At 36.3% G+C, this 15,620-nt stretch overlaps 1 protein-coding gene across 1 annotated transcript in view; it reads right to left on the minus strand.

Moving 5' to 3' along the window:
• The window catches only part of CWF19L2 (CWF19 like cell cycle control factor 2), a 65,030-nt gene that overhangs the window by 19,786 nt on the left and 29,624 nt on the right, over positions 1–15,620 (minus strand). The window contains exons 11-14 of the mRNA XM_084895145.1: positions 13,143–13,259; positions 11,117–11,254; positions 3,062–3,274; positions 354–470 (exon numbers count right to left, since the gene is read on the minus strand). Of these exons, the coding sequence (XP_084751271.1) occupies positions 354–470; positions 3,062–3,274; positions 11,117–11,254; positions 13,143–13,259 (585 nt within the window). The remainder of the gene's footprint in view (positions 1–353; positions 471–3,061; positions 3,275–11,116; positions 11,255–13,142; positions 13,260–15,620) is intronic.

Here is a 15,620-nt window from a genome sequence, read left to right on the forward strand (position 1 = left end):
CCATCTTACTATACCAGGTTGCAGATTCGATCCCAGGTCAGGGCTCATACAAGAATGAACTAATGAATGCATCAATAAGTAGAACAAATCAATGTTTCTTTCTCTCTGTCTCGTCCTCCCCCCCTCTCTCAAATCAATAAATTTTAAGAAAGTAAAAAGCTTGCAAAGTATACAGTACATGAGGGATCATGATGGAAATACCATGATCCACAGATACGCACAACTATATAAATGTATACAACTTCAGAAAGTTAAAAATCATTGGATGAAGGTATAAAACTTGAGATTTATCAGAAGAGTTTGTAAAAATTGTTCATAAGCACTACAATGACAATGGACATTATCATGCTGACCTGAATTTCCTCCCAGATGTCTTCATCCAATAAGGTAGCGGCTCTGTGGTGCTGCAGAGGGACTATCAGGCAGTGACCCTCAGTAAGAGACTGGAAGTTGGGCAAACATAAATAAACCTATGGGGGGGAAATTGTAAACATGAAATGTTATTGCTATCTATTCTCAGTTGCAACAAACAGACCCTTATTAGGGAAATACAGCTAACATTTAATAAAGTATACTTACCTATAAGCAATATATTTTAATATTTTTAAAATATTTTAAAAGCCACGAAGATGGTTTTTTTTTAAACTATATCTTTATTGTTGAAAGTATTATAATAATACTTGACCCCTTCTAGCCCACCCCATCTCCCTACCCCAGGCCTTCACCACTATTGTCTGTGTGCATGAGTTACGCATATATGCATCCAAGTTCTTTGATCACTGCCCACTGACCCATACTCCCCCACCTTCCCTTTGATAGTCTGCAGTATGTCCTATGCTTCTATGTCTCTGGATCTATTTTGTTCATCAGTTTATTTTGTTCATTAGATTCCACATATGAATGAGATCATTTGATACTTGTCTTTCTCAGACTGGCTTATTTCACTTAGCAGGATACTCTCCAGGTCCCTCCATGCTGTTTCTTTTTTTACTGCTGCATAGTATTCAATGGTATAAATCTGTGGTCGGCAAACTGTGGCTCTTGAGCCACGTGCGGCTCTTTGGCCCCTTTAGCGTGGCCCTTCCACAAAATACCACAGCCTGGGTGAGTCTATTTTGAAGAAGTGGCATTAGAAGGAGTTTAAGTTAAAAAAAAAAATTGGCTCTCAAAAGAAATTTCAATCATTGTACTGTTGATATTTGGCTCTGTTGATTAATGAGTTTGCCGACCACTGGTATAAATGTAACAGCTTTTTTATCCACACATCTACTGATGGGCACTTGGGCTGTTTCCAGATCATAGCTATTATAAATTGTGCTGCTATGAGTAGAGGGTGCATAGATTCTTTCTGATTGGTGTTTTAGGTTTCTTAGGATATATTCCTAGAAGTGGGATCACTGAGTCAAATGGCAAGATAGCTTTTAATTAATTAGAAATTAATAGCACAAGTCTCAGTTTTAAATGTTATACATCAAAGATTAAGCTTACCCAAGGGTAGAATGAAAGACACTTTATCCATGATCTGAAAAAGGTATATGCTTTAAAGACCTTGGTATAATTTTGCAAGAATAAAACATATATGTATGTGTGTGTGTGTGTGTGTGTGTGTGTGTGTGTGTGTGTTTTATTCTTGCAATATATATGGCCTGGTAATAGCAGATGTCTAACTAATACTTATTAATTGAGGCCTTTCTCTCATTGGCTGAGAAAGGAGAATTCACCCTACTAAGAGAGAACGGAAATATAGCCTCTGAGTGGCTATACTTCTCTGGCTAAGTTCCATTTATTTACATACATGTATTAGCTACAAGCTGGAGCCACTTATCCATTATAAACTTTTTTTTTTTTTAGAAAGCGTTAATAGGCCCCAGCCAGGTGGCTCAGTTGGTTGAAGCATTGCTCCCCATACATTAGAAAGGCACATACCTAGGTTGCAAGTTTGATTCCTAGTACGGGAGGCAACTGATCAATGTTTCTCTCTCACATTGATCTCTCTCTCTCTCTCTCTCTCTCTCTCTCTCTCTCTCTCTCTCTGTTTCTCTCTCTCCCTCTCTCTCTCTCTCCATTCCCTCCTCTCTCTAAAGTCAATAAACAGATCTTCAGGTGAGGATAAAAATAAAAGGTCAATTAGTATGTATAATAGTGAGCAAAAGGTATTCTTGAAGAGCATCAATAATATTCTGCATAGTCGCTTGATCACATCTTCTGGTTTTTGTTAGGCTTTAGCTAGAAATATTTTGTATGGCAGACGATATTTATTTATGTCTGTTTTAATAAAATAATTCAAATTTTAAAAACTTTGCTGAGAAAGGACCATATTCACAATTAAAAATGGTATCAGTAGTGATTCATTAATAAAATAAGCTCCATAATATATGAGTCTCAATTTTCCCCAGTGAATAATTAGGGTCAGTGAATATCAGGTACATGATAATGATTTACTTAATATAAGAATTAAGTCACCAAATATTTATTGAAATAAGCGACTCTTATTAGTTACTATTAAATAAGTGATTATTAAATTTATTGAAATAAATTACTGTAAATAGGCATGCTTGGCATACAATGATGAACAAATTATCTATATCCTCATGAAACTTAGACTCTTGGGGAAGATATTCAATAAACAAGTAAAACAAAATACAGTGAACTTCTTCAAATGATGAGATATTCTATAAAGAAATAAATAGGTTCTGTGAGAAAGTAAGCAAAGAAGAAGCTACTTTAGATGATCTCTTATGTGGATTTTAATTTGGAAAATCAAGTGTCAATCATAAAAATAAGGTCAGACATGGGATAATGACAGAGCCAGAATTTGAATTCACATAATCTGGCTCCACAAAGAATTATGCAAAATGCAAGCTTCATTTTACTTAAATATTTACACTCGCTGTAAAAAACATTTTAAAAAGTCATGGGTATTGGGACCCTAGAAAAGAAAAATATCTGAAACATAGAATAAGAGAAGACAGATTCCTTAGGAATCTTATAAAAGTATGAAGAAAGAGGCAAATCTACATATACCACTAAATCATTTCCCAATAAATTGTATATTTCTTACCTTAACACCTATTGCAATAATAAGGTGCTTGGGAAACTGAGAGCTGTCAAAACAATACAGACACCTTTCCATTTGTGCAGCAAGACTCCGGTGTTCAGCAATAGCTCTTTTCCTCTGGTTCTCTGCTTCTTCACCGGAATGCTCTTTTTCAGCTGCTTTGGAGACAAACATGTCATCCAGAGTATAATAGTCTCCATCTGTTTTCCCCATAAACTGAAAAACCAAAACAGTAGTAGAAGGTAGTAGTTAAGATTTTATTGTATTGGAGCATACTTAAGTCCTATGTAAGTTCTATGATAAAACGCTTACTTTTTTTAAAAAAGGAGAAAAAGAAAACATGATTAAAATTTAAACTTGACCTTCAAGAGTCAATCCATCATCATCATCGCTAAAGTTTACTGAGTAATTACTATATGCAATTCTAAGAATGTGTTTTACACTCCTATGAAGAGGGGACCATTCTCATTTCCATTTAATAAATGAAGAAACTGAAACACAGAGAGCCATTTTCACTATAAAATTAGCATTATAGAACATAAAACATTTTTCAACTATATCTAGAACATAAAACATTTTCTACTATATCTCTAGGTATCTTCTCCATATCTCCCCTAACATAAACTGTACCAAGGGTGATGCTTTTAACACAAAAGCATCGAATTTTACTTATGTCCCTGATTAAAATCCTCCAAGAGCTCTGCACTGTTAACAAAATCAAGTTCAAACTCTGGGTTGGCATACTATATCATAGACACAGAAAGGCATAAAGGTTAAAAGCTTGACCTCTATAGTCAGAATGACCTTGGTAAAATTCTACTTCCTGTCTTTGTTCTCTGTCTATGCGTTATTTCCTCATTTTACAATGGTTATAAGAATATTATCTATCTAATAGGTTTACCTCACTTAATCTTCACAATACATGCCTGGCACACAGTAAGGAATCATAAAAGTGAGCCACCGTTACCATTACAAACCTCTGTGACCTGGAATTGATAACCTCTCCAGTCACATCTGATCACATCCCTACAAACTCCATGCTCTAGCCACTCTAATTTCAGTCTGCAAAGTCCTACTGTGCTCAGGCTTTGGGCGGATCACTCTGTGACCAATGTTGCCACTGTACTCCTACTCATATTTCAATCTGAGGCTTAGATGTAGTTGTCACCTCCATGTTAATACTTTCCTAGATCTTCTAAGCAACTCCAGTACTGTATGTACTCCCATCAGTCTATGATGACCACACTGTATCATAATTGCTCATTAACTTGTGGTTTTACTTCCCTTACACTCAGTTCTAAGTTCTACTTAGTCTACTAAGTACCAAAAAGAGAACCACCTTTTATCAACTACAAAGCAATTGCAAGGAACTCAGCAGGTATTTTTAAAAATATAAGCCTGGTCGGTGTGGTTCAGTGACTGAATGTCAACCCATGAACCTGGAGGTCACCATTCCATTCCCTGTCAAAGCACATGCCCGGGTTTCAGGCTATATCCCCAGTAGGGGGAGTGCAGGAAACAGCTGATTAATGATTCTCATCACTGATGTTTCTATCTCTCCTACTCCCTTCCTCTCTCTGAAATCAATAAAAACATATCTAAAAAAAAGATTTGAAGAAAGCTGAAGTGGCTCTAGTCATATCAGAGAAAGTAGATTTCAAAGCAAACAGGATAAAGGGCATTTCATGGTGATAAAAGAGTCAGACCATCAAGAGGACACAATAATCCTGAAGTACATGAACCTATTAACAGTTTCAAAATATATGAAGCAAAATTTGATAGAACTGCAGGAGAAATAGAAAAATCCATAACTATAGATTAGAAATTTAAACACCACTGTTTCAAAAAATTTAATAGAACAAGTAGAAAATCACTAAGTATATTGAAGACTTAAATAAACTACCAACTTGAATAAACTATAAACCTGACATTGATAGAAATTCTATCCAACATCAGCAGGATACACATTCAAGTGCACAAAGAACATTTACCAAGACTGATGACATTCTTGGCTGTAACACAGTCTCAATAAATTTAAAAGGATTCAAGTAACATAAATTATGTACACTGAACACAATGGAATTAAATTAGAATTTATAACATAAAGATTTTTGGGAAAATGCCAACTATTTGAACACCAAATAGCATACTTCCAAATAGCCCATTGATCAACAACAACAACAAAAAGAAAACTAGAAAGTATTTTAAACTGGGGAAAAAAAAACACACATACGAGAATATATGGGACATTGCTAAAGTGGGATTCCCAGGGACAATTAAAGCACTAAACACCTATATTAGAAAACAAAAAAAGGCCTCAAGTCAATGATGTCAACTTCTACCTTAAAAACAAGGGAAAATGAAACACAATATAAACAGGAGAAAACTTCTAAAATGTCATTGAGAGAATCAGGTAAAACAATTATTAGTTAGGTATTTCCCAGAGAACATTAGCTTTCTTGTCCATACCAGGAATTTATTTTTTTTATCTTTTTTTCTCCATATTAATCCTTGTATGTCTCTTTGTTCTTTCAGGTTTACCTATTTATGTGAACTGCCCTAACTTACAAATTATTATTTTAACTTCAGACTATATCTCAACCATAACATACTGCAGTTCTGATATTTTTCATAACAATGATCAACTATGTGCTAGGTATTAATAAAAACTATGAGTACTCGCCCATCCAAATATCCCTGCAACAGAGAATTTATCATTCTCCTTTGCATTGTCATACAAAGCTGAACCTGAGAGAGACTAAGTAACAAACAGTCACACAGCTATTAATGGATAGAGAGAGGAACCAAACATAGGTTTTCCGATGGTCTTAGGCTCTACAGCAGTGGTTCTCAACCTGTGGGTCACAATCCACAGGTTGAGAACCGCTAGCAGGGTAGCCTAAGACCACCAGAAAACACAGATATTTACATTATGATTCATAGCAATAGCAATATTATAGTTATAAAGTAGCAACGAAAGTAATTTTATGGTTGGGGGTCACCACAACATGAGGAACTATATATCTATATATTAAAGGGTCTCGGCATTAGAAAGGTTGAGAACCACTGTCTTAGAGGTTAGATCCAACCACTCTGTTTGACTGCCTGATGCTCCTAACCGCTTGCCTTCCTGCCTGATTGTCCCTAATCCCTCTGCCTGCCTGCCTGATCGCCCCTAACCACCTCTGCCTGCCTTCCTGATCGCTCCTAACTGCTCATTGCGGGGGGGGGGGGGGGGGGGGGAAGGGGCTGCCAGGGTGAGGGGCCATAGTCATTCTGATTGTTCTGCCATTTCAGTTGCTGGGCTTTTATTGTATAAGATATTCTTATCAGGCTATTAAGCTTTTGAGCTCCCCAAAATATCATCACTAATTTTGAAATTTAAAAACATATATATCAATTCTTGGTCCTGTGTAATATAAATCAATCACACATTCCAGGAAAGTTGTCCTATCATCTATCTCTATGACCACACCTCTGATAAAACCTGAATAACTTTTTCTCAGCAGTTCAGTGTAATAACCACGTTAAAAGTTATAGAAATGTGGAAACGTCTGAGAATTCAAAGGTCAACAATGCTAAGTGATAAAAGATTGTGCTTGTTTTTAAAGTAATATTGTTGCAAAATCAAAACAACAAGCAGTATTGAGAAAAACAGAAAATATTTTAATTTTCTATGCAAGTTAGTATAGTAGTGAAAAGGGAAATTTTGTCTTTGACTTCAAGTCTCAAGTATGTGATTCTGGACAGCAAATATTTATTTAATGCTCTTGTATGCTAAGGACTCTAATGGATAGCTAAGTCACAATGGTAAGCAAAAGCAGACATAGTCCCAAAATACAGCAACTACACAGCAGTGGGAATATAGACTTACTAAAGGGTTGCACAGTAGAAAAATCGAGTTAGAGCGGTGATGGCAATTTGAGATCCTAATAGAGGGAATGATATATGCAGAAAGATGAAAAAGGCTTTCCTGAAAGAATAATGATAAAGGTGAGATATATATGAATAGAAAGGGTCAACTAGATAGAAGGCGGTATAGCAGAAACAGCATGTGCAAAGTGTTTGTGGCAGCGGAAAACAGAGCATATTTGAGGAACTGAGTGAAAGTCAGCATGGCTGGAACAGAGGAAGCAAAGCAAAGAAAACAAGATTCAAATGAGGCTGGAGAGGAAGAGAGCAGATCATTCAAAGTCTTGTTAGGCCAGTAACAAAGATCTGGTCTTTAACCTTATAGCAACCAAAATGCCATTTGAAATGTCTTAACATAGAGGCCAAAGGATCAGATATACATTGGGGAGGAGGGTGCAGTGAGTCTGCCTTTAGTACAGTTAAGAAAGAACTAGAAGAAGATAAGAAATGCCAGCTAACCAGTTACCAGGCTCTTTTCATAGACCTGGTGTAGCAGTGGGAATGAAGAGAACAGAGTGATTAGGAGTAGGGGGAGGACATGATTGGTGATGGATTTGATGTGGAAAATGAGGGGAAGAGTGGCATCGCTGAAACATCTTAACTTTCTGACATCGGCTAGATAGTAGCACCATCTACTGATAAAGGAAAAAATTAGAAAATGAACAAGTTTCAGGAAAGGGATAAGACAAACTATTGAATATCTCTGAGCATCAGTTTTTGTTTATTAAATGGGGTTAATATCAATGCTGTCAGATAATGATAAGCATTAATGTATATAAAGAGTCTGATATATACCAAGACTTCAAAAAGCAGTAGTTAATATTCTCTGTTAGAGTAGTATTCTCGGGGGGGGGGGGGGGGGGGGGGGGGAGGGGGACGGGACCAGAAATACCTGGAGACATTTTTAGTCGACACAACATGGGGTGGATGTGGATGCTACTGGTAACTGTTGGGTAGAAGCCAGGGATGCTGCTAAACATTCTACAATAGACAGAATCCTCCCACAGCAGTTAGCCAGCCCAAAATACCCATAATGTCACAGCTGAGAAACTCTGTCCCAGAAGGATTATGATCACATTATCACAGCAAGGAAAGTTCTTTTGTATTCATTAATTATAATGACTATCCATGTGAATTAGGGAGTTATATTATTACTTGGATTCTGTTTAATCTAGTAGTTTCCAAATTAAAGCCTGGAAACTGAAGATGTTGGTGAATTAATGGTTAAATGCCAAGTATACAAAAATGTTATATGTCTTCTAACCATGAAAACTAATTTGTTTTCCTATTCTGATATTTAAGTAAAAAAAATCTGAATTATAACTGGCATCTTATAAAAAATAACAAAAAATAACATGATGCTAAGAAAAATTAGCCAAGCAGGTGTGGCTCAATGGCTGAGTGTCAACCCAGGAATCAAGAGATCAGGTTCACATACTTGGATTGCAGGCTCAATCCCCAAAAGGAGGCATGCAGGAGGCAACCAATTGATGATGTTTCTCTCTCATCAATGTTTCTCTTTATCTCTCTCCCTAAAATTCAATAAAAACATATTTTTTAAAAATTATATGAAAATTGAAAGCTTTTCTTAGCATTATGCAGAACAATGATTTGTAACAAATCTAATTAAGGAATATTGCATTATTACACAAAGACTGCCAACAATGAAATAGAAATTGTAGTCTAATTCTTACAAAAGCACTTCAACTTTTATAACATTTACTCAAAATTTTTATCAAAACTGAAACTGTCCTTCTAATTCCAACTCCTCAAATTCTGAGAATAGAATGGTTATAAGATAATTGAAGCAACGAAAGATGATGACAATTTTGATATTCCTTACTTTTGTGTAATCATGCTTTCAAGAAAGATGCGTCACCTAATCTCTCAAGATTTGTTATCATTTTAATTAATTGACAATGAAAAAATAAAAGATTTAGGTTATGAAAATATGTACTTTGTAAATTTTAAAGACTACTTCCATAAGAAAATATATCAAGCCTCGAATGACACAAATTCAGAAAAATAAAACTATCAATATAAATACAAGCCATCTTTTATTAGAAAGTAAAATCTTGTTTTCTTACAGTTTAAGATAATACCCTAATTACTTTAAGTCTCTCTTCCTTTTCTTGTACCTTCCATTTTCCTTCCCCTCCAGTCCATTTTTACCGCACTATCAGCACAAAAAGTATGAAATTACTGCCCACAGTGCAAACAAAATTAACGAGGAAAGATGTATATAGATCTCACGAAGATGTGCCCAAGTTTACGTTGCCACGGAAACACTGACGTCTTAGATTTTAAATGGAAGAGTTTATATTTAAAGAATGTTGGAGTCAGTAGAATATATTTTAAGAAAGAGCAAAGCACATACCACTTATCCCCAAATACCAACAAATGACACATGGAAATTGTACAAAAACAATTAGAGTTAGGCAACAATCAACAACCATTTATTAACCTGAGTCATTTGAAAGGCAGTACGTACTGTTTAATGAAAAAAAGCTGACCATGGAGTTAATAGTTGAGGCTTATGGTGCCGGCTTTTGCAAATAATTAGAAATTATGGGAACTTGGAAAAGTTACTTAGCTTTGCATAAGCCATTTCATTACCTAAGAGTCTTAGTTTCACCCTCAGGGAAATTTTGTGAAAGATTAAGCAAGTCCCTTTCTAGAACTGAATATTCTTTAGTTTTATGATATCTTTCTTTACACATTGAATTTCCAGATCCTATACGATATCTAGTACTTTCTCCAAAATAAATAGAAAATTATCCTCCTGGCTAACTGTAAGATCCCACACAATTCTTGGTAATGGAAAGAATGACCATTTCTATTTAAACCCAAGTTTGCTTTACTCCCTCCCACAGACACATACAGTACACACTCAGTCTAGTTTTCATAAAGTTACTTTTTTTCACCAGGTAATATGTTCAATCTTTTTTTTTTTTTTAAAGTCTGAAAAGGTACAGTACAAAGTCTCCCTCATGTCCTTTAAATACCTAGTTCAAATTTCTACAAACTTCACACTTCACAAAGTAAGTTCAAACTTCACAAAGTAAAGCACAGGTATCAGAAAACAGAGATGAGCAAATCTTTCTGTAAAGGACCAGATAGTAAATATTATCAGCTTTGTCCGCTATTAAAGTCTCTGTCACAGTTATTCAACCTGGCCATTATATAGTGTAAACAAACACAGACTATGTATAAACAAATGTGCATAGTTGTATTACAATAAAACTTTATTTGCAAATATAGGCAGTGAACTGAATTTTTCTAGTGGGGTCAAACCCTGTTATAGAGCTAAGTTTGAGTATTTCTCTATTTTTTAATCCTCACCAGAGAATATGTTTTTACTAAATTTTTTTAAGAGAGAGGAAGAGAGAAAAAGAAATAATTGATGTGATAGAGAAACACCAATGGGTTTCCTCCCATACCCACCCTGACATGGGGAGTGAACCCACAACCTAAGCATGGGCCCTGGCTGTAAATCAAACCAGCAATGTTTTGGTGTATGGGACGGTGCTCCAACCAACTGAGAAACCCAGCCAGGGTTATGCTTCCCTTTTATATGAGAATTTTAATGGTAGTGTTTGGTATAATTATTATAATAGAAGAAACTGCAACAAAAAAACACTACTTGAAACAAAAATTTATCCTACTACCCATAATTATGTATTAATATACATTTTCATGTAAATATAAAATTTTCATATAGACAGACAAGATTATTCCAAGATGTCTTCTCTATAATCTATAATATATTACACCAAATATACTCCTCTAGGCATAATTATGAAGAATTGGAGGAACAGTAAGATAAAACAGGCTAGCTGCACACTATCAACTTAAAATTCTGGCCTAAAGCTTTCCCTTACAATGGTAGATCAAATATATAATTAAAATTTCCAAGGAATATATTAAAAAACTAAATCAGAGTTTATTAATTAAAAACAAACTAAATCCTAAATATATATTTCCCAATCAAATCAATTCCAAAATTCATGTCCCTAATATGTCTTACACAGGTTTTAATGTATGAAATAAGTCAAGATTAGAAAGAACCAGCTCTGCCTAAAATACAGATCATTACTGAGTAACCAGCTTCTCAAAATTCAAAGGTATCCTAGGAATATATCTTACCTTAGATGCCATCCTCATAAAAAGTCTGTTCTGATTTTCTGCTGTTCCCATCTTCTCATTCTTGACTAAATCGTTTAGACTTAAATTATCATCATCATGAAAGTATCTGACCCTTTCTTTTTCCTCATGGGTTGAAGCCTATGACAAAATAAACATTATTAACTTAGTGAAAACATGAGTTTCTCAAGTATTTTAATGAATTACCTATAAATTTGATATTAAATGTACAAATCCCACCATGTCTCATAATCTTTCCTTTCAGTTAATCTCTAGTCTATTTGCCTTCATGTGGAAGTATCTCCATTAGAAAAATAATCCATACTTTTCGGCCCCTTTCCTTTCCTCTTCCCTAGGAATGGAGGCATGACCTTCTCTGATTTCTTAGTTTGAGGGAAAAGGCAGAATTGTTTTATCCCTTCTCTCCTCTCTGCTCTTCTCCTCCCTGTAGTAGCAACTCCCTACCCTGTGAAGGAAAGCCTGCTGTTATTCAGATTTCCAGTAAGCATATTTAAAACAGAGGTGAAGTATTAGCAAATGGACATAAAACTCTGGGGAGGGAGGGTATGTATGGGAGGGAGGGAGGGGGGTAAAAAAAAAAATCAATAAAAAAGATATATAGAGAGACCATTCTGTTGGTAGTAGTTACCTTTGAACAATGAAATATAGGTGATTTTCATTTTCTCTCACACTTTTAATTATTTAAAAATGTTCAATAATGTGCATTTATTTACATATAATCAGAAAAATAAATAAAAATCATCAAAAAAGAAAAAAAAAAGTATTAGCAAACCCACTTCAAACAGCTCTATCAGAAACTGATTCTTATCTGAATCAGTTAAGTATTCTGATTCTTATCTGAATCAATCCTGAGTTTCTCCTATCATTTGTTTCTATACTTACATGTGAAAAATAAAAGTGATATTCATTTTCTCCAAAATCTCTCTCCCTGATATTAGTTTCATATTCCCTTATACAAATAAAACCTGCTCTTTAACTTCTTTGAAATCTTGGAACATATTTCCAGTATTTTCCCCCAACTATTCCTGTCTTCACCAGCTTAAATCTCATATCCAGGACTTCAGTCACTCTCTAGCTGCAGAGCCTTAATTTCTGGCTCTGATATCCTTTCATTATACCCAAAGAGCAAACCTCAGTCCTGAATGAATATGTCTACCCTATTTATTTCTATACCTAGATTGCCTGGTAGCAGGCAACTATATAAAAAAGAGCCCTTGATGCTATCTGGCAATGTATCTGTGAACCCCTAGCCATTTCAATATAATTCAAACCCTGATTATTCTCCTGCCACATACCCCTGCAAACCCCTAGACCTCACATTTCATTAGATATTCCAGGCCTATTTGCTGAATGAGTCCATTACTATCTCTAGCAACATAGGCACTCAACAAGCAAATATAAACACCTGACAGAAAAATTCTGAATGAACTAATCTTCTGTGGACCTCTCACCACTTGTATAATCTTACAAATTTAAAAAACAAAAAACCTACTTTGGGAAAACCAGATACATTGCTTTTGGCATCTCAAGCGCCTTAATGTTGAAATAAAAACTAATTGCTAAAGGTGGAAGTTGGAAAAGAAAATTAGGTTTATAAAGGATCACAGCAACTAATTAATACATTACTGTACATGGATATCCCACCACCAGGTCTCAAATTAGCTAATACAGATAACAGGTCTGAGAGACCAAGGTTTTCCCTAAAAGTTAGGGTAAGTATATAAAAAGAAGCTAGAAACAATGTCAAAGCAATGTACACTAAAGTTAAAATTGCCTTAAACAGTCAATGCTCATCAGTTATTTGAAAACTGTAGTTGAATTAGATTCCATTTTATAAAAGGTAAAGGGATTTAAGTAAGAATAAGAGTAATAACATAATTTATTGCCTTCTAATATTTGCATTATACAGTGAAATTTCATAAGATATTTTGAAGTACATAGTCTGATGCACAGAAAGCCCCAAGGGGAAAAAAGAAACTCTGAATTTTAAAAAGTATCTGGTACATACCATCTGTCTCTTCCTTCTTCCTCCTTTAGAGTCCAGAGGTCTCTCTGGTGTGTTCACAGGCCAAACTCTCCCAGACTGATCTGTTCTGACAAGAATCACTTCTTGCTGGTCTTCATTCTACAGGAAAATTTAGAGATAACTTTCAAAATTATTGCAAAGAGTGTTGAATGTTTATATTTAATAACAACAAGGATATAAAAGTATAAAAATGATTTTAGTTTTCACATAATATTATGGATTATCTTAAGTCTCCTGGACTTTCATTGCCCACTATAAGGTAAAATGATCATAATCTTTATAGGAAAAAGGTGGGGGGAAATATCCAAAGTTTATTTTATTGTTTTTTTTAAATAATCATAGAAGTGAACTTCAAATAAAGTTTTCATCTAGACAATATTAAGAGATGGCAGTTTTAAACTTTATTTTCCTGGTTCTGCCTTACCTCTCTGACCCATTCATTCATTTTTTAAAAGTACTTACTTTATGTAGTAACTAAAGAAATACAGACCCTGCCTACAAGCTTATAGCCTTTTGACAGACTTATTCTCTACATGAATTATCAATATAAAAAAAGTAAATTTCACTTCCCGTTCCATTTCAAGCTACCATTCAATGAGGATGATTCCAGGGTTCCTTGGCTTCCAGCCTTCTAGCCTGAAACCTAATTATCACTTATACCATCAAAAAAATTCATGTTGAACACAAATATAAATATGCCATTTTTGTTAAAAACCCTGCAAAGACCTCGTATCACCAAGGAAATCAAGACCACTCAAAGTGTGGTCCACTGACCAGTGCCAATCTGAGAATTACCAGCCAGAAAAAATTAAACACAAAAATGAATGTTTAAAATCTTTACAACAATCTTAAAGAGTAATTTTATGTTGGCTTAATATAAATAAAATGTGGACAAATATTTTAAATCTTTATTTAGTTTTCTAAAATTTTGTTTGACAAAGCAGACCACGATGAACTTGAAAATTTAAAAATCACGAAACATCTGATCCTGCACCACAGTTCTGGCAAACACTGTACTAGATAATGAAATAAAGGCCAAGCACCTTAATATGGTTTACTAGAGGCCCAGTGTACAAGATTCACTTGTACACTTGTAGGAGGGTCCCTCAGCCCAGTCTGCACCTTCTCCAATCCGGGACCAGCAATTGGACATTCCTCTCATAATCTGAGACCACTGGCACCTGCCTGCCTGATCGCCCCTAACTGTTCCCGGCCCCCCCAGCACCGTCAGCCTTGTTGCCCCCAAATGCCCTCTCTGCTGTCCTGGTCACGCCAAACTGCCCCCCCCCCCAGCCTGGTGACCCCTTATTGCCCCCCTGCCAGCCTGGTCGCCTCCAATTGCCCCCCTGCTGGCCTGGTCACCCCGAACTGCCCCTCTTTGCCAGCCTGATTGCCCCTCACGGGCCTCCCTGCTAGCCTGGCCCACACAGCCTGCTGTTCAGTCATTTGGTCGTCCCTCATTAACCCCCCTGCTGGCCTGGTCAGCCATGAAGCCTGCTGTTTAGTCTTTTGGTTGTCCCTCACTAACCCTCTTGCCAATCTGGTCGCCCCACGCAGCCTACACTCAGTTGTTTGGTTGTACCTCACTAACCACCCCACCCTTGCTGGCCTTGCTGTTTGGTCGTTACTGTGACGACATCCCGGACAATTTGAATATTCCTCTATTATTAGTATAGGTAGGCCTTCAAATTCAAATACTAAGACCCTCTTCAAATTCACTTTTTCTCTAGTTCTTCATAGTACTTTTTGTTAACTTATTGTACATTTTACTTCCTAAATAAGTTTAGGCATACTTATATTGCTAGAACATAAGTCTTTTAAGTAATTATCTGTTTACAATTGCATGTCTCTGCAACTTTTCTAGGCCAAAGACCAAGCAATATTCTACCAGTTATCTGCAGCACCTGGCACAGTGTGAAAAAACAGTGGGGAGTAAACAAATGCTTGGGAATTGGAATTATCTGCCTCAGACAGATTGATTATGCTCCCAAAGGTACCAGGCATTTTTCCTAATCAAAAACAAACCAAGATAATTTTTCCTGATAGAAGTTAATATCCTATATAACAAAGAACTAATATGCTAATTAGACTGGATGATGGAACAACCTTCCTGAAGGACCAGTGAGCGGGGAGTGGAGCCAGTGAGTCTACGATGACAGCCTGCCATGGTGGTCCTGGTGCCCCTGCTTCCGCAGAGGCAGCAGGAGAGGCAGCGGGCACAGTCCTGATCCCAGCACCGCCCCTTCTGCAGAGGTGATGGGAGAGGGGGTGACGCAGTCCTGGAGCCTCCACAGAGGCAGGATAGGATGCAATTGCTGTGCCTCAACCTCCCACAGCTCCTCCCCTGACCTGCCCAGCCCTCAATCTCCCCTGCCAAGTGTAGGGGGCACAGGACTAAGGAGCAGCAAGCCTGGCTTCTGGTTGAGAGAAAGGACCCTGGACTGAGAGAGCCCTGGAATG

This window comes from Pipistrellus hanaki, assembly GCF_964339955.1.
Source record: "Pipistrellus hanaki genome assembly, chromosome: 9".
Classification (NCBI taxonomy): domain Eukaryota; kingdom Metazoa; phylum Chordata; class Mammalia; order Chiroptera; family Vespertilionidae; genus Pipistrellus; species Pipistrellus hanaki.